The 26,153-nt window shown below is 38.7% G+C and overlaps 3 protein-coding genes across 3 annotated transcripts; all 3 read left to right on the top strand.

The window, feature by feature from the left end:
- The first annotated feature begins 5,094 nt into the window (after positions 1–5,094).
- On the top strand, positions 5,095–9,832 carry rusf1 (RUS family member 1). Its single transcript, XM_030736165.1, has 14 exons — positions 5,095–5,399; positions 5,546–5,623; positions 5,704–5,818; positions 5,898–5,943; positions 6,226–6,258; positions 6,343–6,448; positions 6,884–6,985; positions 7,335–7,405; positions 7,735–7,919; positions 8,020–8,077; positions 8,365–8,429; positions 8,561–8,698; positions 8,779–8,844; positions 9,550–9,832. The coding sequence occupies exons 1-14, from the start codon at positions 5,250–5,252 to the stop codon at positions 9,633–9,635; spliced, it is 1,299 nt and encodes a 432-aa protein (XP_030592025.1). The 5' UTR covers positions 5,095–5,249; the 3' UTR covers positions 9,636–9,832.
- A 784-nt stretch (positions 9,833–10,616) lies between these two features.
- LOC115783926 (uncharacterized) lies at positions 10,617–19,186 on the top strand. The gene is made up of 12 exons (XM_030734932.1): positions 10,617–10,770; positions 12,600–12,801; positions 13,262–13,294; positions 13,440–13,558; positions 15,668–15,770; positions 15,899–15,931; positions 16,312–16,344; positions 16,452–16,685; positions 17,311–17,414; positions 17,962–18,127; positions 18,228–18,293; positions 18,639–19,186. Exons 1-11 carry the CDS (start codon positions 10,706–10,708, stop codon positions 18,270–18,272), a joined length of 1,137 nt encoding a protein of 378 aa, XP_030590792.1. The 5' UTR covers positions 10,617–10,705; the 3' UTR covers positions 18,273–18,293; positions 18,639–19,186.
- A 1,680-nt stretch (positions 19,187–20,866) lies between these two features.
- Positions 20,867–25,893, top strand: elob (elongin B). The gene is given in 5 exon segments (XM_030736246.1): positions 20,867–21,007; positions 21,009–21,038; positions 22,143–22,277; positions 22,876–22,984; positions 24,434–25,893. Coding segments are annotated over 5 exon segments (513 nt in total). The 5' UTR covers positions 20,867–20,881; the 3' UTR covers positions 24,547–25,893.
- Positions 25,894–26,153: the final 260 nt, after the last annotated feature.

Consider the following 26,153-nt stretch of genomic DNA (forward strand, 5'->3'; position numbering starts at 1 on the left):
CTGCTCTCTGACCTATAGATAAGATACAGTCACACCCCTTGACTCAGACACTGATGTAACCTGAGCTGACAACACCCACTGTGCACAAAGAGGGCTCTTCCTTCAGACTAAAACAAATGAGAGACCTGCTGTGACGTTGCAATGTTGTCTGCATCATTCATAGTGTCGGGAGCATCAAAGTATTTTTTTAAAACTGTAGATATGTTCAAACTGGATGAGTTGGTGCCTCTTTATCTAGTTATGACGCATTTCACAACTCTAAATATAGAAACAACAACATGGCACAGTTTCAAATGAATAAAAAGGGCTTGTACAGAGTTGGGATCGATCAAACCTAGACTGTGGAGGGATGCAAAGAAACAAAACAAACAAGCTTAAATAAAGTTACACAACTTCTCATTTTAAAGGAAATTAAAGGGGGAGCTCAGGGTTCAGGAGAAACAGCCTGCTTCAAAATTACTGTGAGCAAATATCCTGTAGTATCTGCATCCAGAAGCTAAAGGAATATTGTTATTTGGGAAAAGTTTCTTCTGCAGGGGCTTCATTTAAACCACCTGTGACCTGTTTGCAGCCCTGAGTGTCACATGCCTTTGACCTTTTATGTTTCAACAATACAACTGAAATTGTGTGTAATAAAACAACACGTTTTGTACATGTGCAATGCAACAGTTATGTGCAATAAAACTGTTCAGGTGCAGATTTTCACAGCTTGAAATATGTTTACATTCTTCGCAGAAATTGCCATAAAATGATGACATACTAGTATTAATAACAGAATTAACCCTCTGAGGTATGAGTCCCCATTGGTAATGACCCTGAATCTAACCCAGTGCTATCAAAATGTGTCAAAAACTCTTCACAGGGTTTGAGGCTATAGCTGGGATTAAAACTCAGTTTTACTATTTATAACTAATTGATGGTGAGGACCTGCAAGTACCTCAGTCTGCAGCTGGACAAACTGGACTGGTCTGTGTGCACAGACACACTGTACAGGGAGGGGCAGAGCCAGCTTTATTTCTTGAGGAGACTGGGATCCTTTAACATCTGTAGGAAACTCTTGCAGATGTTCTACCAATCTGTAGTTGCCAGCATTGGCAAACAGGACCTAGATGTCTCGGTTTTGCTTCAGTCATATTACAAAAACAAGCTTTACTTTACTTTATTTCTTTATTTCGTTCATGTCATGTCATGATACAGCAGTTCATCCTTTTCTTTTTCTCTTTTTTCTTCTCTTTTCCCCTTAAACAAACAAAAAAAAATTAGTGAAGGTTATTAATAATTTAACAATAATTGTGACACTCGAAGATTTGTTTTAGTTGTTTAGATTGAAGTGCAGCATGTCATGGCTGTGTGTCAACAACTACAGGTGCTGGTCATAAAATTAGAATATCATGAAAAAGTTGATTTATTTCAGTAATTCCATTCAAAAAGTGAAACTTGTATATTATATTCATTCATTACACACAGACTGATATATTTCAAATGTTTATTTCTTTTAATTTTGATGATTATAATTGACAACTTATGAAACCCCCAAATTCAGTATCTCAGAAAATTACAATATTACTTAAGACCAATACAATAAAAGGATTTTTAGAAATTTTGGGCAACTGAAAAGTATTAACATGAAAAGTATGAGCATGTACAGCACTCAATACTTAGTTGGGGCTCCTTTTGCCTGGATTACTGCAGAATGCGGCGTAGCATGGAGTCGATCAGTCTGTTGCACTGCTCAGGTTTTATGAGAGCCCAGGTTGGGCTGATAGTGGCCTTCAGCTCTTCTGAACTGTTGGGTCTGGTGTATCAAATCTTCCTCTTCACAATAGCCCATAGATTTTCTGTGGGGTTAAGGTCAAGTGAGTTTGCTGGCCAATTAAGAACAGGGATACCATGGTCCTTAAACCAGGTCCTTGTGGCTTTGGCACTGTGTGCAGGTGCCAAGTCCTGTTGGAAAATGAAATCTGCATCTCCATAAAGTTGGTCAGCAGCAGGAAGCATGGAGTGCTCTAAAAATTCCTGGTAGATGGCTGTGTTGACCTTGGACCTAAGAAAACACAGTGGATCAACAACAGCAGATGACATGGCACCCCAAACCATCACTGACTGTGGAAACTTTACACTGGACCTCAAGCAATGTGGATTCTGAGCCTCTCCTCTCTTCCTCCAGACTCTGGGACCTTGATTTCCAAAGGAAATGCAAAATGTACTTTGATCAGAGAACATAACTTTGGAGCACTCAGCAGCAGTCCAGTCCTTTTTGTCATTAGCCCAGGCAATATGCTTCTGACGCTGTCTCTTGTTCAAGAGTGGCTTGACACAAGGACTGCGACAGCTGAAATCCATGTCTGCATACGTCTGTGCGTGGTGGTTCTTGAAGCTCTGACTCCAGCTGCAGTCCACTCTTTGTGAATCTCCCCCACATTTTTGAATGGGTTTTGTTTCACGGTCCTCTCCAGGGTGCAGTTATTCCTATTGCTTGTACACTTTTTTCTACCACATCTTTTCCTTCCCTTCACCTCTCTATTAATGTGCTTGGACACAGAGCTCTGTGAACAGCCAGCCTCCTTAGCAATGACCTTTTGTGTCTTGCCCTCCTTGTGCAAGGTGTCAGTGGTCATCTTTTGGACAACTGTCAAGTCAGCAGTCTTCCCCATGATTGTGTAGCCTACAGAACTAGACTGAGAGACCATTTAAAGGCCTTTGCAGGTGTTTTGAGTTAATTAGCTGATTAGAGTGTGGCACCAGGTGTCTTCAATATTGAACCTTTTCACAATATTCTAATTTTCTGAGATACTGAATTTGGGGTTTTCATTAGTTGTTAGTTATAATCATCAAAATTAAAAGAAACAAACATTTTAAATATATCAGTGTGTGTAATGAATGAATATAATGTGCGAGTTTCACTTTTTGAATGGAATTACTGTAATAAATCCACTTTTTCATGATATTCTAATTTTATTACCAGCACCTGTATGCTGATGACACATGGCTACAGAGTTCCCAATCTAATGGCTGATGCAGTTTCAGTGATATTGATAACTGGATGCCTAATAACTATCTGGAGTTAATCTGTTATAAGAAGAAAGTCCTGATCATAGAAGTCTGGAAATTTCCTACAAATTATCACAACCATCTCATTAGAAATGCTGTCATCTCGTAGATGCTAAGCTCACCTTGCAGAGCAAGAGCATTGTTAAAACCCATTTTTTCACCTCTGGAATATAATAAAGCTTCAGAGGTTGTTATCCCAAGGGAATGCTTAATAATTCATTCATGGTTGTATTTCTAGTTTGCTGGATGATTAATGCACTGCTTACAGGAATCTTAAACTACCTTCATCAACTAAAGCCACTAAAGATTGCAGTTGCCAGAATTATAGTTTAAAAAAAAAGAAAGAAATATGCTTAGGCCATTATATCTGCTTCCAACAAGTTTTAATGCCAGTTTTTGAGGCCTCCATTTATTAGTTTTAACTTATGGCTTTGATTATTTTTACTGGTCTATTGTTGGTTATTTTCTTATTGAATTTCCATTTCTTTTTGGATTTAACTTCTGCATTTTACTTTTTACCCCCCCCCCCCCCCCCCCCCCCCCCCCCCCCCCCCCCCCCCCCCCCCCCCCCCCCCCCCCCCCCCCCCCCCCCCACGCCCATCCCTTTTTTTTATACATCGCTCTATTAAAATAGTTTTTTTTTTTTTTTTTAAAGCCTGTCATGTCTGGTAGATCTTGCAAGCAGAACTGTGATCTGAATGCGTTGTTGTGCCAAACATATTTGCTATTTCAAGATGAGCTCTATAGGCAGATGAGCTCTATAGGTATTAAAATAGTTTTACATCATCCATAGAATTACTCAGCTGTAACATCTCTGGTAACTTGTGCAGCTACGACACACTGTCAATATTCTGTCAAGATTACCTAAATGTATTCAAGGGCAGGACACGACAGAAAGTTTTGCTGACTTTAATACCAGCAGAACAGGAGTAAATACAGCAGAGGCCAACGAAACTCTCACCACCTTCTCATCACTTTGCAGGATTATTGTGACAGGACTCGGCCTTTGTGAGGCCGGTTACTTTTCAGCAAATAAAGTGAGTGTGGGCAAAGCAGGTAAGCAGATGAGTCCCAGGCAGGTTCTCCAGAAAGGTTCCTGAACAGAGGAAATGAAAGGTGTTCACGGCCACACCTGCATAAAGAGCAAGGAGGACAAAGAGGGAGAGAGGGAAAGCAGGTGCCACACCTGGAGGAAGGGGGCACCATGACATATACATTGTATTACTTTTATGTTATTTCATGTTTATTTATTTGTGTAATTGTATTTATTATATGCATACATTTTTTTTTTATTTATTGTAAATCACCTGGAAGTCAAAGCATGGGAAAATGGTTAAACTGCTTGTTGTTCATTGGTGTTGTATGAAATAAGACTAGTGAATTAGGGGAAAGAACTTGTAGAAATGGGCAAACTATTGTTCCGTCATCATGACAGTAAAAAAGCATAAAAGATTTCTGTTTTGTTTGGCAGAAACTATGTGACTTTATTCACAGTGACATTGAAACACATTTTGTCTTATCATGTAAGAATGTGTTGTTTGGCCTCTTTGAAAAACGTATAGAAAAAAAACTGTCGTGACTGCTTGATAAATTTTCTGTTGTTAATGTTGAAACATCACATTAATTGTAGAAAATACTCTGGAAGGAAATCATGCTTTACTGCTTTTCTTAATGAGGACAAACAATATATTCGGACAATTAAATACTCTGATAAACAAAAGGCACTTAAAACTACTGGGAAATGTACTGCTTTGAATGTATTCTGATAACATCTAACCTCGCTAGCGTTTCCTTCTCTTTCCCTTACACAGGGCAGCTATTTCTTTGGGCTGTTTATGAGCTATTATATACAGAAATATTATACGTTGGTACGTGTTACTACCATATGTTGATTCTGTCCAGTCCACCTTGATAAATAAAGTTGGGGCAAAAAAAAAGATTTGTGTTTCTGTTTTTTTTAGACGTCTCTGTCGAAGCTCCGCCTTAAACTTCCAATCCACCAATGAGAGATCCAGAAACTCTGAGGGCGGAAACAAACCCGGAAACCTCTCAAATCAAAACAAAGCAGGACACGTCGTCTGTGTGCTACACAGAAGTAAACTTTAATTAAATACGCTCCTGCGGATCAAAGGCCGCAAAATTGCTCAGTTGGTTACAAATTTTTTATATTCCTCCGACTGTCGCTCCTAAGAGCATAAATGGAGAGAGACAAAGGTGCGGTTTTGGCCACCGAAAGATATGGTAGTTCCGAGTCCTGGAAGTATGTATTAAAAGATGGAGTGATGGAGAGGAGGAGAAACGGGGGTGACGGTCACCCAGTAGGAACCTCGGTTGTTGGAGTTTTTAAAGTAAGGCTTAACTGAACTTCATTCAGCTTACATTGATTTTATACAAATTTCAGTTCACTGTACATTGTACTGTGTACAGCTGTGTATGTGGCAAATAAACCTTATCTTATCTTTGCAAAGCCTGAAGTTCAAACTTTTAATTTCAGAGCGTCTTTCTGCCTCAAGGTTATCCAGAGAGCGTCAGCGGTGATTACCTGCAGTACCAGTTCTGGGATACGCTGCAGGTACAGTGGAGGATACAACAAAGGTGATAACATGTCTGTCACGTTAAGCCCCTCCATTTGCACTCTCCCTTCTCTCTCAGGCCTTCTCCAGTTCTCTGTCAGGGACTCTGGCCACCCAGGCTTCTCTCAGAGGTGTTGGGGTTGGAAACCAGGAGGCCACAGTAGCTGCAGCCACTGTTACCTGGTTATTAAAAGGTTATTAATACATTTATATTACCCCTGCACAGCTTTGTCCGCTGGTGTTTGGATAACAAAGAAATGTGTCTCTCTGCAGATGGGACTGGCATGTTGGGAAGAATCCTCTTTGCCTGGCAGAAAGGGTAAGGCTCATATCTGGGGATATAAGCCAGTGTGCAAACACAAATGCTTTAAATTCTATAACTGTGGCCACTTAAGGGGAAAAAGGGAGCATAAAATTCATAAAATCAAACTCAGAATTTTCAAGTATTTTCTTTTTTCAGTGCCATATGGCAAGTTAACATGTCTGAGTTGTTTTCTCATAAATTTGCCAGTTTTTTCAGAGCCCTAACACACAGTTGTAGAATTTGCTTTTCTTCTGATGGAAATTCTGTTGAACTTTACTTTTTTTGTCATTTTTCCAGGACTAAGCTGGACTCTGAGGCTAAGAAATGGAGGTATGTACTAAATTTTTAAGACTGAAGTCAGTCCACTCACTGCAGGGAACCCATTTGAGTTCTTTTCTTTTAATTCCCCATCAGACTTTTTGCTGACATCCTCAACGACATTGCCATGTTCGTGGAAATATTGGCTCCGTACTTTCCTGCTTTCTTCACCTTGATTGTGTGCACTGCAGGGATATTCAAGGTAAAAAACAAAAGAAAACAAAAGAAAACAAAAAATCCAGTATATAAGATAGTTGCCCAAGGCCTGAGAAAAAGATGTGAACTTCTGTTTTTTTGTTACTGGGTAATTTTATACCTGTGGCAATGATTTCCAAACTGTGGGCTGTGGATCTAAGATGCATTTAATTTCCTTTTTTTTTTCCTGAGGTTCGTACTTGAAGTATACATATTTTCAGTGTGTTTAGTTTAATGCATAAATTAAAGCTATGATAGGCTACAGCACTGCTGAGACCCTCAGGTGGATAAGGGGTTATGAAAATGGATAAACTGAGTAGTCAACCAAGAACAACACAGGTGCAAGGAAAAATACAGAACTGCTACTTTCCTCTGCTGGATATAAATTTACTTTGAATAACGTATCTTGGCAGCGTCATGCATTTGTGTTTGTCTTCTCCAGTCTATTGTTGGAGTGGCAGGTGGTGCGACCAGAGCAGCTCTCACTGTTCATCAGGCCCGCAGAGACAACATGGCTGACATCTCTGCCAAAGATGGCAGTCAGGTAGCTGTGATTTAATGCTCTCTACATGCTGTTGATATTCCTACTCATGTTTTAAACATACCTGAATAAAAACATAGTGGATAATAGTGGGATAGTAATTATTCATACAGTATTTTGATGTGGCATATCCTGTTATACACAAAGAAGCATAACAGGCCTTTTCACAGTATGTTAAAGCAGGCAAAGCGCAGGTTTGAATAATAACTTTAGCAACATTTCGGGTTTGCTGAAGCACTTAAATTTTATTATGTACACTTTATTCTTCCTCCTGTGATATGTAAATGAAAACAGTTCTTTTGTGGCAAATCTTTAAAACTGTCATAATACATTTCTGTGTGTTTTCCTTCAGGAGACTTTAGTGAATCTGGCTGGACTGCTGGTCAGTTTGATACTCATTCCCCTTGTCACTGATAATCCAGTGTAAGTTTTGTTATATTTCAAACACTAACCGTACTCTTAAAGGGACATTTTACCCCCCAAAACACCTTTTTGGCACTTTGAGATCGTCAAATCCAGGCAAAACAATCTAGAGGGATCAAGCATTTGAGTTTAAGTCAAATCAATTTATGTATATCGCACATTTAAACACAACAGATGTTGACTAAAAGGGCTGCACAGCAAGTAAACAAAAAAAAGAGTAATAAAATAAAAATGATAATAGTAAATATAAGGGTGAACTGTTCCTTTAGATTCTTCCAGGAGTGTTTGATGTTGCCCAACTCCATCTCCTCCCTTTCTGCCCCATTCAGACTCACTCTCTGCCTCTTCTTCCTCTTCACCGTGCTTCATCTTTTTGCCAACTACAAGGCTGTGCGTTCAGTTGTCATGGAAACCTTCAACGAAGCACGGCTTTCCATCGTGCTGCAGCAGTACCTGAAGGACAAACGAATTCTGAGTCCACCAGAGGCCAATCAGAAAGAACCAGTTCTCTTTGGTACGAGTCTTTTTTTCAATTTCAGTGTATGCTCTTGCACTGACAGAGTAAACAGTAAACAGTTTGTGCAAACCTATCAAATTATCTTGTGTTTTTCTAGAGTTTGGGCAAACTGTACCAATAAAGCTTGGAGTGAGGCTGCAGGAGATTGTACAGAGGTAATTTAAAGTATAAAAAGTGAAGTAGAAGTGAAAGTATCTAGGTGAAAAATGAGACAAGGAGGCTATAATCTACATTTTTTATATTTAGGGCTACTTTTAATTAAATGCAACAAGATATCAGACCTTTTTAAAATCACACACAGAAACAGTGACAGGCTTCTCTTGCCACAGTTTGTATATTCCAGCTGTGAGCTACTCATCTTTTATATGCTGAAAGTAAAAGCTCTTCTGCAAAGGGCACTGCAACTCAACAGAATTTCATTATAGCTCTTCTCATTTTGCAGCCCAGAGGATCTTCACATGGCTTTGAAAGAAAACAGCATGTCTTACCTGTTAGGAGTCAGAAATGGTATGCACCTTCTTCCACAGAAGAGCAGTTTATAAGCCAGAATAGGATAGAATGCCTTCATTGTAATTATACAGGATGTACAATGATATTGGAGATGTTAGATATTTTTAACCCTGCCGTCTTCGTCGCAGGCTGTGTATGTGTTTGTTTGGGACCAGAAGCATCAGTGAGTGATGAAATCAGAGCGATGTGCCAGGCTGTACTACTCAGCAATATGCTGAACTCGTCAAACTCCAAAGAAGCTGCAAGTGCTGCACTGAAACAGCAAAGTGAGTCTTTATCTCCTTCCATGTTTAAAAATAGAGTTTAAATGTGAAACACTGTAAATTGCTTCTTCTCTTTTTAAAAGGTTACTGGGAAATGGTGCATGAGAGTCACAAGCTGATGGATACAATTTTCAGTCCATTATTTAAAGGTGAGCACATGTAAAGCTACACTATATCGCGCAAAGTATTTGCTCACCCATCCAAATCATTGAATTCAGGTGTTCCAATCATATCCATGGCCACAGGTGTATAAAACCAAGCACCCAGGCGTGCAGACTGCTTCTGCAAACATTTGTGAAAGAATGGGCTGCTCAGTGAATTCCAGCATGGAACTGTGACAGGATGCCACCTGTGGAACAAGTCCAGTCCTCGCTACTAAATATTCCACAGTCAACTGTTAGTGGTATTATAACAAAGTGGAAGCAAATGTGACTGACAGCAACTCAGTCACAAAATGGTAGGCCAAGTAAAATGACAGTGGGGATGGATGAGTCTGGGTTTGGTGGTTGCCAGGAGAATGGAACTTGTCTGACTGCATTGTGGCAAGTGTAAAGTTTGGGATGAAATAGAGTGGAGCTCGCAAAGGCGCTTCTGGAAGTATGGTCAAAAATTCCCAGAAACACACTCCTAAACCTTGTAGAAAGCCTTCCCAGAAGAGTTGAAGTGGTTATAGCTGCAAAGGGTGGGCTGACATCACAGTAAACCCTATGGATTAGGAATGGGATGTTACTTAAGTTCATACGTGTGTGAAGGCAGATGAGTGAATACTTTTGGCAATATAGTGTACTTTATCTTACCAATCATTCTCTTTGATTTCTTTAGTGGGAAAATAATTAAATAAACATAACTTTCAGGTGCTGAAGCTGCAGGATGGGACATGAAACGAACCCTTATCGACTGGGATGAGTGGAGAGTCGAGTGGAAAACCAAAAGCAGCTGAGCAGCTTTAAATAAAAATATTTTTAAGCATGTCTGATTTGATTCATTCTTTTCCCAACTGTCCACACAGAGAAAAAAGTTTATATTTTTACAGGAATAATATTATTTTATTGGCAGGTTATGAAAAAAGAAATGACCACTGAGAAAATGTTATTCGAGCTCGTTTTGCTTAAAAACATGGCATACGAAGAAAACCTGTTCAATGGGGGCGGTATTAAGCTTTCTTAACCAATCGAACCGCAACAAAGAAGAGACAGCAACAACATCCGGTGAAACCGGATGTGTCAATTTAGAAACATCCTGTACATCTCCCGAGTAAAGCGATGAGTGAAATTTTGAATTTGTTGTTAGTATGTACAAACACAAGCCTAATAATAATAATAATAAAGGTTTTCCAACATGGCACAAGGCTATTTCTTGTAGCTTTATTTTTATTTTATTTTTGTCACTAAAAAACAAACCAAAATAAAAAATAAAAATGAAGATTTAAAGACAAGAATAAACTGATTATAAAGTAGAATGTTTTACATAATTCAGTAGTCTCAGTCACTTTTAGTGTTTAGTGTAATGTTTTAAATTGTTTAAATGCCAAAGCAGAAGGCAGGCTAAACTTTTTACAAATGTAATTTATTTTTTTTTAAATTCGGATAAGATAATGAGCAAAGTAATGATATAGCTTTCTGTAGAAATTCTGGTTGCTCACCAATAACACTACACTGTGTTTACCAAAAAAAAAAAAAATCTTGAAATTTTAATTGGAAATCATTCGAAGCAATATCACATGATTTATGTATGCAACAAATAAAATTATCTTTTATATCAGGGATGTATTTACAAACACTATTTTATGACTAATATATATGTATTATAATTAAATACTATTAAAAATGATAAACAAAGCAACATATTTGTATGGGAAAGGAATAAAATGGAATTCCAGCGTGCGGCTTTTACTTTGAAAAATCCAACCGGATGTAGAAGTTTGTGCTAACCTACGACGACTCAAACAACTTTAGCGTTAGCAACAAAACCGGTGTTTGTAGTCTTAAGTTGACTTAAATTTGATCATAAATGGGGAGATATAAGTGTGCATACAACTGCGACAACTCGAGCGACTCAGACGTTAAGTTTTTTAAGTAAGTGTTCGTAGTTAGTGCTGATTTTTGATTAAACTAAACTAGCAAACAGCTAGGAGCACATTTGAAGTAACAGTGACTTATAGAAGTAGGTTAGTATCAGTGTTCAGAGTCAGGTTTTTTAGCTTTTCTAAAAGTTTTAAGCAATTAGGTTTCCATCTGTATACATGGGAGTGCAGCTGTTGAAGTTACGGTGACAGGTGTGCACACAGCTCACTAAGTAGGCTGTTTCAGTCACAGCACCAACAAACGGGGCGTTAAAGGGGAGAGTATTTTTAAGCATTTTGCGACAAAAGCAAATCAAACGTTCAAGTCACATCTGGATTCATACCTGCAGAAAATGGCCTCAGTGTAATTATTGCACATTTTGCAGCAACTTGACGTTGCACTACATCTACAATTTTAGTTAGTTTTAGTTTGCTCCACACAAGAAAATGATCCGTTTTACCGTTCACAAGTGTTGTTATCATTTGATTCATCTGCCATGACCTTTGCCCTATACTCACAGAGTACGTTTTTATTTCATTCATTACTTTTTATGCGGTTTCATTGATGTTTGCACTTAATTCCAAATCACACCATTTGGGAACCACTGGTGAGCTGTTCTGTAGGTGTGATTACATCAGAGATCGACTTTGAGCCCCTTCTTGTTTGCAGCAGTGATGGATTGACAGATGAGGTCAGCCAGGAGTCTGTGGATTGTGATGTTCACACATGACGTTGTGATCTGTAGTGAGAGCAGGGAGCAGGTGGAGGTATACTCTGAAGAGAAGAGTAATGAAAGTCAGAAGAAGTAAAACACAAAACGTGTGTGAATGTGAGGAAGGCAGGTGTAACACTGAAGCTGGAAGGCGCAGAGGTAGTGAAGGTATGTAAGTTTAAATACCTGGGGTCAACCATCCAAAGCAACAGACACTGTACAAGAGAGGTGAAGAAGAGAGTGCAGGCAGGGTGTTCCTGATGAAGGCTCTTAGGGTCCTGTTGATCTTGTACAGTTCTAGGTATTCAAGGATCCATGTGTGCGGCATAGTGTCTGTCATAGGCTTTTTTTTGTAATCAATCCAGGTGGTGCTCAGGTTGGTTAGTCTGGTCTTACAGTCTCGCGTGACTGCTCTATCTACGAGTAGCTGGTGTTTTGCTCCACTGGTATCTGCCAATTCCTTTCTGGGCCACGCTCATGTATTGAGCCATGTACCTACTCATTTTAGCTGCTATGATCCTGACAGGAGTTTCCGTGTTGTGCTGAGGCAGGTTATTGGCATGTTGTTGGATGGGACCGGTCCCTTTTGGGGATCCTTGGGGATCAGGACAATCTGGCCTTTGGTCAGCCATTCCAGGTGTGTCTTAGCCATTAGCAGCTGGTTCATTTGTGCTGCCAGGGGCTCGTAGAGTGCAGTCAACTTCTTTAGCCAGTAGGTGTGAATCATGTCATGACATACTCTTTCCTGTATGTCTCCCACTGTAATGGTCACTGGAGCCTGTTCAGGGAGGTTGCTGTGGTCTGCTCTTAGATCCACTAGCCACTGAGCATTGGTGTTGTGTGTTGCATCCTTCTCCCATATGCTCTTCCAGTATTGCTCCATCTCCAGCCTTGGTGGGCAGTGCTGTTCTCATATTGTTCCCTGCCACTGAGAGTACACAATTGATGGTTCTGTGGAGAACATCTGGTTTATTCTCCTGACCTCTATGTCTCTGGTATACCTCTTCAAGCAACATAATTAACATTAATAACATACTCTTATTAAAAAAAAACAAAAAAAAAAACACTCTTCGGTGTTGTGTTTCCTTTATGGAGGAACATAATTGTTTATTTTCATGTGTTCATACAGGTTTCCCCTGTACAATCCCCGAAAACTTAAAAAATGGCTTCTTAACATGAAGTGGAAGGATTGGACGCCAACTCGCTTCTCTGTTCTGTGCAGCAATCACTTTGAGGTGCAGTACATTGACAGAACAGGCAAAAGTGTGACACTTCGGGAAGATGCAGTTCCCACCATATTTACACCGACCGCCAACACACAGAAAAAGAAGGTTTGTGTGTCTCTTAGATAATCTTTGTCATCATTTAGAATTAAAACATTCGCTGCACCCTTTGAGCTGTGTTAGAAGACTGCTCCCAGTTTATCTGTGTAAACTTTTCAAGCCAAGCGGCATCTTTAAAAATAAAGGTATTTTATTTAAATCCTCTCTAAAAACTCACCTTTTTACCTTGGCTTTTAATTCAAGTTCAATTTGAGTCCCATCAGGTTTTATGTTGTGGTGTCTCATGTTTTAGTGTGTTAGTTTTAGTTTGTTTTATCGCATCATACTTATTTTATTCCTTGTTTTTATGTTCTGTGTTTTATTCTATTTTATTCATCTATGGAATTTCCTTGCTTACTTTTTAGTTGATCTTGTAAAGCACTTTGGTCAACAATGTTGTTTTTAAATGTGCTCAAGAAATAAAATTGACATTGACATGCAGCTGTTGTTACTGTCTCCTTGAACATAGGCTTCCATCAACCCAAGACGTAAAAGACACAAGGTGAGATGAACTGGACAATTAACTATTAAAATGATCTATTTAAGCAGGTATGTTTAGCTCAAATGGAGCTTTCTGAAAGCTTCTGACCATTTGTATTTATTTTTCTCAATGCAGTATGTGTTGTTTCTTTCTATTATGAGTGCAGCAACCTGGTGCTAAAGTCTCAGAGAAAGATTCAGCTTCATCTGCAACATCAGCTCTCCCTGCAACAGAGGACAGCGTCCAGAGCAAAGAACCCAGCCAGACAGAACAGCAGCCCTTTGGGTATGTGACTACAAAGAGGCTTTCTACTGTCCTAGCCCTCTTTTCTGAAATCAGAATAAAAAAAAAAAAAAGCTACTTTCAGCTGATCCCTTGTTCACAAGAGGTTGCCACAGTGGTTAGCTCCGTACATTTGATCTGGCATATTTTTACATCAGATGGCCTTCCTGAGGGATTTGTGTCTCCTCCTGGGATCAAACTGAGGAACTTGTTTTGTCTATTGTGTGAACCACTACACCATGGAGCTAACTTATTAAATCAGTAATGATAACTTTAATTAATCACACATTCAAACACGCAGTCTTACATTAATTTTTGCATTCACACATTAGACAAACAAGAGCTAAAAATAATGGGCAAACTATTAAGGAAAAGCTAACCTATAAAAATGAGTTTTGAGCAGTCCATCCATCCACTTATTCAGGGTTGCGGGGGGGCTGGAGCCTATCCCAGCTGTCGTAGGCCGAGAGGCATGGTATAACACAGACAACCATTCTCACCTATGGGCAATTTAGAATCACCAAGTGGACTGTGGGAGGAAACCAGAGAAAACCCCACACAAACAACACACAGAAAGGCCTGGCCAAAGTGTATTCGAGCCCAGGTCTTCTAGTTGTGAGGCAACAGTGCTAACCACCATGCTGCCCCGTTTTGAGCAGTCATTTAAAATGAAACACAGATTCAGCCGACCTGATAGGCCGAGGCAGGCTGTTTCAAAGTTTAGGAGGTACAATATTATAAGTGTTATCGTGTCTGGTTTTAAAAAAAGAACTTTTAACATTTAAAAGACCCTGTTCAGATCTGAGAGGTCGACGGCTGGAATAAGGTGTCAGCAGATCTGCTGTTTAGGCAGGAGCCAGGCCATGTAGGGCTTTATGTGTTATTAATAAAATCTTAAAAAGAGTTCTGAATTTGTCTGGAAGCCAGTGAAGGGCAGCAGGAATGCTGCTGTGTTCTGGACTGACTGAAGAGAGGCTGGGGAGGCCCGAGTGATGTAAGTAAAAAGTGAGTTAGAATAACGGAGATGGTAGAAAATTAAAGTGTGTGCTTAAAGTTCTGCATAATTGGGTGTCATTAAAGGTTTAATTTTGCAGTGTTTCTTAAATGAAGGAAACAAGACTGGATGATCTTAGAGATGTGAGATTCAAAATTCAGATGCTGGTCAATATTAGCAGCATTAAAGTTTTTCCTTCTGTATTTTGCTCTGAAACTGCTTCAGAGTCAGAACCAACTTCCTCCTCCTGTTCTCATTGTTCCTTAACTCACTGAATCTGCAAATTTCTCGTTGCATATTTGCTGAGCTTTTAACATTCCCTCCTTAAATTTTGTTGGAAATCAGGGTCTGATGGGGCCCTAAATGTCTTATCATGTCTTTTTACATACTTTATAATGAGGTGACGATAAACAGTTTCCAGGGGTCACAGATTGAATTAAATATAATCCATTGTGCCAATTTATGTTTATAGTGACAGGATAGTTTGAGAAAGAAATCCATATTGCTTCTTCTAGGACCAGAAAGCTGAACTCTTCTTCTTCTTCTTAACACATAGCCTTCTTCCTACTTTCAAGCTTGGTTTTATTTTATTTTAGAGTTAGAAGTTTTAGAAGGAAAATGTAGGATTAAAAAGGGCGAATGGACACAAGGTGGTTTTATTTCACCAGAACAAGAGTTCTGTCCACAATCAAAGTAATTACAGCTTGCTAAATGTCCAACCAGTTTTCCGACCTAATCAAAGGTTCTTCAGGACTTTCCGGTTAATCAGAGGCTTTCTCTTGGAAATAGATTGTATATGCAATTCAAGCACTAAAGACGCTTCAAAGTGATAATTTACTGGGACATCTGTAAAACAGTATAAATGCTGCCTTCTCTCAACTTCAAACTGTCATCATCATTGTGTTTTTTTTTTGTCTGACCTACAATCTAAACATTGTTATATTTATTACACACAATAATGTGTATTGAAAACTGTAAGAGGGTTTAATCCTTTCACTCATTTGTGTGATTGTCAGTATCTGAAGCTTGGAGAAAATGTCCTTTTTAAAAAAAATAATTTCTGTAGACCTTTGGATTGTTGTTGTTAATCTTTTAACTTTTTCTGTTTTAATGATCAGAGATCCCAAAAAGTCAGGTAAGTGGAGGATTATAATTGATGAAGCACTGATGAAGATTGATTCATTTCCACACTTCTTTCATGGAGATTACTGCGTTCCACAGGTAAATGGTACTAATCAATGTGATAACTTAGTGTTTATGTTTAGCTCAACTCGTGGCATTTGTAGCGTGTTAGATTATCTTGTTGTTTATCTTCATCAGTGTTTGTGTGTTTCCATGTGCATCAACAGAGTATTCACTGGGCTCCAGATAACAATATCAGTGTAAGTATATTGAGCCATATATAATATATTCAGCCTGTAAGGGGTGTAATAATTTTCCAAAACCACACTTGAGTTTTTGTTTAGAGGGAATGAAAACAAAAAACAGAAATTCTTTTTCCTGGCCACTTGATTGGATCATGAACAAAAAATAAACTGTTATTCAGATGTATTTCCAGTTCACCCACTAAACAGCTTTCACCAGACTAGCATTCTTTAACCAGGCAGCGCCACACTGGTATCATGGCACAGGACGTTGTGCACGTTTGTGTCACAATTTGCTGTCTCTACTTCAGAATTGTTTCACCCCTTTAATCTATAATGTTTTGTTTTTTTTATATTGTGAAGCACTTAATTCACCTCCCCTTCTATAATTTTCACAGACTGAGCACAAAGACAGTGAGAACATTATAGAGGTAGGTCTGTTGTAACGTCAGTACCTGCACGTGTTACTCCACGTGAAATCGAAACCAGGTTTACAGACAGCTTTGTAATTCTGCCTGATGTAATGTCCTGACTGCAGGTCAAGGAGCCATGGCAGTGGCTTGCTCTTGATGTCCGAGGACCGTTGCCCCAAACAGTAAACGGACACAAATACATTTTGACCGTGACGGACTACTACTCCAAATGGGTGGAAGCTGTGCCGATGACGGCGTGCCTTCCTTCAGATGTGGCGGAGAACATCGTGGACATCATTTCCCACTTCGGATATCCACTGAGAATCCTCTCCAGACTGCCTCTTGACATAGTCCACAAAGTGAGTGCATCATTGATTAACCTGCTTGGACTGTTTCACAAAATTTCATATTAACATCAAATGTGAAGTTACAGTTGAGAAATTCATGTTTTATTTAAATCTCTAATAAATCTGACATTAAGTGAAGTGCCCGAAAACCAAAAAACGCAATATTTCAAGTGAGCTGAAATCTCTTTCTGAAGGCAGTTTAAAAAGTCTTTTTGACCTTTAAAAAGTCAACTCGACAATCATGATATTCAAAAGTTTGGGAAAGAAAAGGTTATTTTCTTTCACATATACACTGTTGTGGTTTGTTCACACCAAATATGAAGCAGTCTTGCCTTGCAGTGGTCACATGAATACATTTACATTTGAAACCTGCAAATTTCCTCCTGTAACAGCTAGTTAGGGCTGCAGCTATCAGTGTTTTTAGTAATCGAGTAGTCTATCGATTTTTCTATCAATTAATCGAGTAGTCTAAAAACTAAAGCCTTTCATTCTATCTACGTGCCATATTAAAATCATATATTTTTTTTTAAAGCAAAACATTTTTTTAAATGCAAAAATAATCACGTGCAAGATTGTGTCCTTGTGTCCGTCCCGTTTCTCACATCGATATACTGTGTAAATGTCTTCCCAATGACAGATCAACCGAGAACTGAAAGATCAGCTGAAGGTTGCTGTTGCTCTTGTGGTCTATCATCAGCAGACGGGGACTGTAGATATGGTCACACCGCAGCTGATTGACAGGTCTGTACCTAGACGCAGAGTGGCAGGTCTTGCCACTACCTTGTCATGCTCTGGTATGATTTGAGATGTCTGTGTTTCATACCTGTAGTCCTGCTTGTGTTGGCCTTTTTCCAGTTATAACAGATTTTACCAAAATATGTTTATCGTTCATTAGCTAGTGCAGATGAAAAATCGTAGCCAACACAAAGGAAGGAAACATTTAAGTTATATCCTAATAAATGACGCTGACACTGATATTTGTGTCAGTGGCTGATATTTATCTTTTGTATCACAACAATTTTCTGCTGATGAAATGTTCAAAGATAATGTAAAGAAGATCTGAAAGATTTTAAACAGTTGGCTTTTATAGAGACACATAAAGATTTCTTTGTTTCCCTATAAGAAAAAAGGGAATAAATAACAAAAATACAATAAAAAGAAAAATATATCAGTATCAGCTATTGGCCATATTGCTATTGCAAACAATCAGTGCATGCCTTGATAATATTTGGATCATCATACATCGTCATAGTAACATCTCATTGCTATAATATCTCTAATTAAACAGGATGGTGAGCGAGCTAATTGAGGAGCATGCAGCTGACTGGGATGTTTACCTGCCTGCCAAAGTTTTCAGTCTGTGCTTCAAAGAGCATTCAAAGACCAAGGAGAGGCCTTTCTCAGTGCTCTGCTGTAAGGGAGTAGAGCCTGTAAAATTCCCCAGAGAACTGGATGTAAGTGTAGATTTTGAGCAGTTGAGTTTTAATAAACCTTTACTTTACAGATCCAGTAAAATTACTTCTTGTATCTTTTTTTAACCTCTTTGTTCCACAGTATCCATTTTCCAAGATCCGAGAGAGCACTTTTGTGGTTAGATAGAAGTTCATTTGGTGAATTTAGGTGAGTTTTATTTACAATTATGTGTCATACTGTAATATGACATTCTGTAATTTACTGTGTGAATGTGTGACTCATTAATCAATGAGATATGATCCATTACTGTTATTATGACTGTTATTCATGCTTTTAATTCCTTTCTGTTAGTTTATTGCAATGGTGTTTTAACAGGTGACAGAAATCAGTTAATAGACTTGATATGATTCCAGCATTAAAACTTCTTTAAAGAGCCAAAAAAAAAGCCAGTGTTTTATAGCAGTTTTAATAGCTATATGCTGGCTACCTGTTTTTGAACTTTTAAGATTTTCCTTAACGGTGATATTCACCTTGTCTCGGTTTTATTTTCAGGTTACTGGAAACTGAACTGGACTCAGTTTTAGCAGCAAAGCAGGGAAAAAGAATGTTTTCAGCCTTGGAGGTATTCCTTTTTGTGGAAATCCTGATGGTTTGACCAGGATGACTGAGCTGCGTGAACAGGATTCACTGACGAAACTGTAAATTTCTGCAGCATTTTTCACTGTGCCAGTGACACACACTGAAATTCTTCAGTTTTTTTCATTCCCAAGTATTTTTGAGTGTAGTATTTTGATTCAATTTTTGATGTAGTACTACAACAATCTAAGTGTCTTGCTTAAAATATATAGACGAATGTCTGCAGTGTGAAGACTGGAACAAGCTGAATACAGGTGAGGAAGGCAAGCTAGTTTTCTGAGCCATGAGAGACTGATCGATACAGCATTATTATCATCATCATTATTATTAGTTACTCCGAACAGTTCAGCCACCTGCACTGGTAAGATTAAGGCTGCTGTCTGATTGTTTGTTGATGTTTTATGTTTATAAAAGGTAAAAGATGCTAATAAACTTTATTTAAATAAAAATTCCTTCAACCAGTAGTATGCAAGAATATAGTTTTGTTTAATGACCATCCATCTTCTTCTGCTTAGTCAAGTTGGTGGGGAGGGGCAGCTTAATTCAGCTGCCGTAGGGTGAGAGGCAGGGTACACCCTGATTGCCAGTCTACCGCTGGGCTAACACAGAGACAGACAACCATTTGCGCTCACAATCACATCTACGGCCAATTTAGAATCACAATTAACCTAACCCCACACACATCTTTGGACTGTGGGAGGATGCTGGAGTACTCCGAGAACCCACGTAGACACAAGGAGAGCAACTGTGCTAACCACTGTTCCAACCCATGTTTAATGACCATTCTTTTAAAATGATCAAAAATGTATTTCAGTCAGTTTAGAGTGTGTCAGAATTCAGCAAATGCAGTTGGTAATGCTTGTGCAACAGAAGGATCGTGTTTTATATCTGAACAGGCAATTTTAACTTATGCAAAACAAAGTTAAAGAAAAAAAATCCTTTTTGTAATAATAAACAGCTGAATTTCACACAACTTTCACCAATCAGTTGATGAGCCTACAGCTCACTTCCTGAATAAACACTTCTGCTATTCTTATTTTACAGTAAAGAGAAGTGTTTGTTTTCTGTGTCACTTTTTTTTAGACACTGCCGACTGTCGTAAATGTCAAGACGGAAAACCAAATCATCCTACTCACCATCGTCTGTCTCTGAAAGGAAGGAGGCATGATGAAGATGGTTTAAAACGTGGAAATTACAAAACTCACTAGTGCTGAGTTCAATAGGAGGAAGCTTCTTGTGAGATCAGAAAAAAAAAATTGTCCTTTTTCCTTGACCTACCAACAAACTAAAGGAGCAAACTGTTGTGTGTGACACATTAGGCTGGAGATGGGCTTAAATTTTATTTAACTTCATAGAGACACACAAACAATCTTTACAGTTTTTACAATCAACATTATATTTCAACACAATCTTCCCAACTTCTATAAGCATAGATGGAAGCGTAACTTTTTTTTAATGATCTAATGGGATAGTCTTTCTAATTATATTGACTCAAACATAAGGTCTGGGGACCAGAATCCACCTGACAAAGACTCCAGTCTGGCCCACTGGACGTGAAGGGGGGCATAAATTTTAGACTTTTAATTATTTTCATAAGTTTTACAGCTTTTTACACTGATTAAAACCTCACCCATGGCCATTCATTCCACACCAAATAATTAAGTAATAGATAAATGACAAAAGTTAGAATTTTATTTTTTTAACAATAGGACATTTTCTGTGAATTAAAAAAATTGTGACGTTTTATAATTACAGGACAGTCTGGGCAGTGAAGCACCAGAACTTGGGCTATACACAATTATTTCTTACAGTTTAAGCCCAAAGAGTCCTGCTGACAGATTTCTTTCATTTGCTCCAACAACATGACTTTTATTTTTGAAATTGCACTTCTTTTTATTTTTATCAATATATTTCGGATCATATGTGTGGTTAATTGTCTTTACCCTGACACAAAGGGGAGTTTCACTGGACCAAGTGGGCTGTATGTGGCCTATGGTGTAAATGAGTCTGACATCCCTGATCTGTGGGTTTCAGTGTTCATGCTACGACTCATGTGTTGACTTTTGTAAAGCTGTCCCGATGTGGGATAAAAATGTGGTGCAGCCGTACACAAAACGGGACATCTGATTAACTTTGAGAATTCAGAATGAAAGCGTCACATGTCTATTTTCGCGGTGAGGGCGCTGTGCGGTGCCCTCAGCTGGTGGATGGTGGAGCTAAAGCTGTGGCTGCCTGATGCGGCTCTGAGCTCACAGTTGTCGCTGTGCGGTGCAGTTTTTCTCCCCCCTTACTGTGTGCAGCCAACCGCAAGAAATGGTGAGTGATGAAAACACATACAGCTCAGAATATAGTGGTTTGTTGACTACCCAAACCCTACTCTTGGTTAGCTGGCAAACCTTCCCCTGAGCGGTAAAATGTCTGATTTGAGCATCTGAGATAAGCTGGTCACAAAGCGGCCGCTCCAGGGAGAGTGTCTTTGTTTAGCTAAACTGTACTAGCATTGGCTAGCTTCTCCTACGTTGGTGAAGACAGCAGCTCACGGTCGCTCGTTGCTTTTATAGTCACCAAATTGATTGCAAGTTAAGCACAGTGGGGTCAGATCAAAGGTTAGAGACAGGACTGTGGCTCGAAATAAATCATCCAAATTAGTTTTCGATCATATAGCCAGCTAGCCGCGTAGATGCTAACTAGCTGAAGTTGTCAGCTAACGCTGTCATGTGTGCCAGAACTTAGATTAAAATGGTTGGTTAGAGTCAGGGGAGTTTGTTTTAGAAATTAGAGGAGTTTAAAGACAAAGTGTCTACTTAAGAGTTCAAGTTTGTAAAGCCAGTATATGTAGGAAGCCGCTATAGCTGGCGCTAACAGATGGTTAAAGCTTTGGCTAAAACTGCCTTAGCTAACCAAAGTGTCGTTGTGGCTCTTTAAACCGTGAGGTGTGGAGAAGTGACTCATAAAGTTACTAAAATGTTCCCACACAGAATAACCTGGTTAGCAGAGACTGTTTCAGTTCATAAACGCCCATCTACCTCCAGTCTGATTTTTCTCAAACTTTAACCAGCAGTGTTACCTCTGCATCTGTACGTTTATTAATGATGCCTGTACACGGTGTGATAAGACTGAGGTTACATATCTGTTATGTTGGACAGATATGTCTCCCTGCTTTTGCCTACATGATAAATCTATCTGGTGATGGCATTTGACACTTTCTGTAGGATCTACAGAGACAAGAAGTAACTGACATGAATGCTCAGAAAACAGAATTGAACATAATTCCTTAATAAGACAGGAAATGTGTTTCTGTGTGTGAATTAGGGTTACAGCATGTTTGAGAGGTCAGCAGTAAAAATTTGTGCTGATGTAAGACCTTAATCCGTGAGTGTTTCATTTCCTCTCTTTCCTCCACACTTCATCCCACTTTAGGATGTGTTCCTAATGATCCGACGTCACAAGACGACCATCTTCACAGATGCCAAAGAATCCACCACAGTCTACGAACTGAAGCGCATTGTGGAGGGTATTTTAAAGAGGGCACCTGAAGATCAGAGGCTTTATAAGGTTAAATAATCTCTCTGCAGCTATAATACCCACTTTTAATTCACTTGACACCTAAAGCTGTTGTCATCAAACATGAAGCAAAGTTTTGGCTTATGTTACTTGCAGTCTGCCCTCAGATAGTTAGGTCTAAAAGGACAGGAGCAGAAGTACAGCTTATAGCTGAAATCAGGTTACACTAACATGTTTTCAAAACTTAGGAGGAAGTCCTAATTTCACTCACTTTTCTCCAAGCGCTCTCATTTCTCATTTTCTCACAATATAAAAGTGAAGTTGAGTCAGTGTGAGCAACAAGAAGCTTGCCCTCCATTTCTGATTGTCAGTGTGTCAGGAGAATCTCAGCTTTCATTAAAAAAAACACACCAAGCAAAGCCTTTTGCAAGGTTTAAATATTTTTCTTTCAGCTTGTAGGGAAGCTTCGCTTTGCTTAAGTTTTTTGTCTGAAATCATCATTGGGCTTTTTTATTTTTTCTTTGTGGCTTTTAGTTCAGTACAAGCACTCTTCACATCACAATGAGACCACACCATTTTTTTCTTTCCTGGCATCTTGATCCCATGAATCTCTGAATCTCTGTGTTTCTTGTGGCCTTTTCTTCTTCAGGATGACGTGCTGCTTAATGACAGTCAGACTCTTGGAAATTGCGGCTTTACAAATCAGACAGCCCGGCCTCAGGCCCCGGCCACGGTGGGATTAGCTTTTCGTCTGAGTGGTGAGTAATTCGCCTCGGGTTTAGTTTTTGATTTTGTTTCCTTTTTTATTTGCATGTTTTCTATAAGTTTTCAATTTTTGTTTAACAGAAAACAAAACACTAAAAAAACAAAATATGGTTCTGTTGATCAAAATATGGCAGTTCACTAACTCAAAAACAGAATCCTGTGTCATTTCAGAAGATATCACAATAAATTCTGCATGGTTTACATTAAGCAACTTGCTGCTTTGATGCATAAAAATTCAGAAAACATAACTGCCAACATTTAGATGTCAAAATCTGAGTTTGTGATTTTGTTGTAGCATATTCATCAGCCCACTCGTGTGAAGTCATTTTGATTTAATTACTTCACTGTTATACTTTCCCAAATAAAGTTAAATAGGACAAGGTTCCTGCCATAACCAGTGGGAGAGCAGTGGTTTGAATTGATTTTAGTGACAGTATGCTGCCTAAATTGTAAATGTTTGTAGTATGTCATCCTCTTTCAAACCATACACGGGCTACAACCTCTTCCAAGTCTGATCATTTGGAAGAAAATGGTTGCAACTTGCTGTCTGCAATTGGAAAGCTGCATTGTTTGTATTTCTACAGGGTTTCAGTTAAGCGTTATTAACTCAGGAAACTTGACTCATTTAATATCTGTCCAACCTAGCAACTCCATGCCATACACATCTGAATAGTTATGCAAATGGCTGAACTCAACATTATTTATTTTTTGTGTTTTTACTGTGTCTTTGCAGCAAAGAGAGCCGAAATGATAAAAAACAAAACAAGATGACAGCAAATTCATTCAGAATTCAGCTGCAGTGTCTGTGCAGAGATGAGCGAAGCACATCCTTTGTATCGGGTTTCCTGGTTGTGCTGACAGATGGGTTGAAATTATGTTTAGAGTGTGGACTGTGTGTGCATGCCATAGAAATTCTGACAACTTGAGCAAAGTTAGATGAAGATTCAAAACTTAGTGACCGGTTAATTCCAGTTTTTCATGGTAAAGTTTGAGGGTTGAGCAGGTTATGCGAGTTTCCTGAGAGAAACAGCAAAATTATGAGACTGCCCAGGAAATTTTTTTATAATATGAGAGAAAAATGGGGAAGACATGCATGTTGACAGGTATGAGAAAAGGTTCCCAGAACTTTTCAAATAGGTTTTCTTTGTCCTTCAGTATATCTTGAGTTTTTTTTTTTTCCAGTGGAAGAAGCAAAATCACTTGTGTTATCCAGTGTTCAACATTTGGTTTGAGAGTCTGTCCAAAACAATGCGGTTTATCTTTTTGGTATTTGAAAAACAGTAGTTTTCAAATTCAGGTCCCACTGGATACAAATGTGTAAACTTCTTTGGGTCTTGTGGGATCTCTTTTCATGTCACTCTGACCTCTTTCCAAAATCTAATATCTCTTTTGTCTTGCTTTGTTTTTTTTTGTTTTTTTTTTCTTTTAACTTTCTGTCCCAGATGATTCATTTGAACAGCTGAGGATTGAGCCCTTCTCCACTCCCCCGGAGCTCCCTGATGTCATGAAGCCCCAGGATTCAGGCAGCACAGCCAACGAGCAGGCTGTACAGTGAGCTCGGGGCAGGGAAATGAGAGGGACATACAGGGGGTCGAAGGGAGGGGTTGAATTTTTGGGAAGTGATCCCTCAGCGGGGGAAGTTTTATCTTGCCGACGACCGATCTTCAGCTGGGCGTAAACATTTTCAAAAGCGGATTCCCCTTGGTGTAAATGTGAGGGTGCTTCAAAATGGTTCATTTGTTCTGAAATCGGTGAGCGCATGCTAGATAAATTGATAATTTCACAAAAGGCCCCACTGAGATACCTGACGGACTTGTCACGACACTGTCAGTCATCCATGGGATCGGTAGAGGCTGAACATGAATAATTGTACCTCGTATTTAATGGATTCTAGTTTATTTGGAGTAAGGCTGACTGCCTTACTTGTGTTCTTTGATTTGCTGGCTTCAGAGTGGGGGTTGACACATTTTTTTATGTTTGTGTGTTTCTTTATTCAACTATTACTAGGATTAACTTTTTTTTTTTTTTGACTATGTTTATTTTTTTGGTCGTTGGCCTGGATGTGTTGCTGCAATAGCTCGTAGTTTGTGAATACCTAAGTTACTCTCTGTGTTTCAAGAACTTTTGAATAATATTATGCTAAAATAAAAAAGAACTCACTTTTTGGCAGATGATCTGGTATTCAGATGAACAATTCTTGGTACCCTGTAAGAGCTGTATTTGCAGTTCTCATACTGCAGCTGCTCTCAGAAGTTACTGAGACTGAATGACTCGTTCGGATCTTCAGTACATATCTTCAGCAATCAAGATTTCATTTGTGGTAATTATTCCTTACCTTTACCTTCCTAATGTTGGTGAGGACTTCTTCATCTTTCCTCATCAGTGATTGGTTGTAGCCTGTGATCTAAATTGGTGGCCCGAATTGCTTAGCAGTTTGAAATGGGGAGGTGACATGTTGTGATGAAATTATGAGTTGTGCCTGGCTGCTTATTTTGACTAATTTATCCCAGAACCATTGCTCATTTATGTCAAGCTGCAGTTTGTGCTGTATTTTACACTGTTAATACCATAATGTGTATTATTTTCAAAAATTTAAAGATGTATTAGAAATAAACACTTCTGCACATCAAAACTTCACATTATGGTATAACACTGGGTCTCATGATCTAGAAATAATAATTAAAAAAATATTATTATTATTATTATTATTAATTAAAAAAATGAATTTAAAAAATGTGTCCGTTATTACAAGAAGAGAATATTATGGCCTGGTGGGTGTGGAAAAGGAGTTGTTTAATGTTACATTTAAAAGCATATTTGAAAATTGAGGCTGTTAAACAGTGGGATGTGATAATCAAAGATGCACTTGTAACTGGTTTAACATTAAAATAATTGTTTTTCACCTCTGTGTACTGTTGTTTTTGTACAGTTTTAAGTTATCTGTAAACAAGTGGTATAAAAGTTGGCTACAGCTACTGTATTGGTTTTAGACTGTGAATTTTGAAGCCACTATTTTGGCGTTTTAGCAGCTACCATGTTTGTTTTCTTAATAAACCCACAAAAACTGAAACAAACTACTTGGATGATCTGTACCACACAGCCAATCATATTAGATCATTGAATTAAAAATGCTCCAAAATACAAGAATTTTTTAAATACCAC

This window comes from Archocentrus centrarchus, chromosome 8, assembly GCF_007364275.1.
Source record: "Archocentrus centrarchus isolate MPI-CPG fArcCen1 chromosome 8, fArcCen1, whole genome shotgun sequence".
Taxonomy (NCBI): Eukaryota; Metazoa; Chordata; class Actinopteri; order Cichliformes; family Cichlidae; genus Archocentrus; species Archocentrus centrarchus.

Coding starts and splice junctions, on each gene's coding strand:
- rusf1 (XM_030736165.1), top strand. CDS start 5,250: ATGGAGAGAGACAAAGGTGCGGTTTTGGCCACCGAAAGATATGGTAGT. Junction 7,920..8,019: donor GAAAGAACCAGTTCTCTTTG/GTACGAGTCTTT, acceptor GTGTTTTTCTAG/AGTTTGGGCAAACTGTACCA. Junction 8,430..8,560: donor CCTGTTAGGAGTCAGAAATG/GTATGCACCTTC, acceptor TCTTCGTCGCAG/GCTGTGTATGTGTTTGTTTG.
- LOC115783926 (XM_030734932.1), top strand. CDS start 10,706: ATGGGGAGATATAAGTGTGCATACAACTGCGACAACTCGAGCGACTCA. Junction 10,771..12,599: donor TCAGACGTTAAGTTTTTTAA/GTAAGTGTTCGT, acceptor GTGTTCATACAG/GTTTCCCCTGTACAATCCCC. Junction 15,771..15,898: donor GAGATTACTGCGTTCCACAG/GTAAATGGTACT, acceptor GTGCATCAACAG/AGTATTCACTGGGCTCCAGA.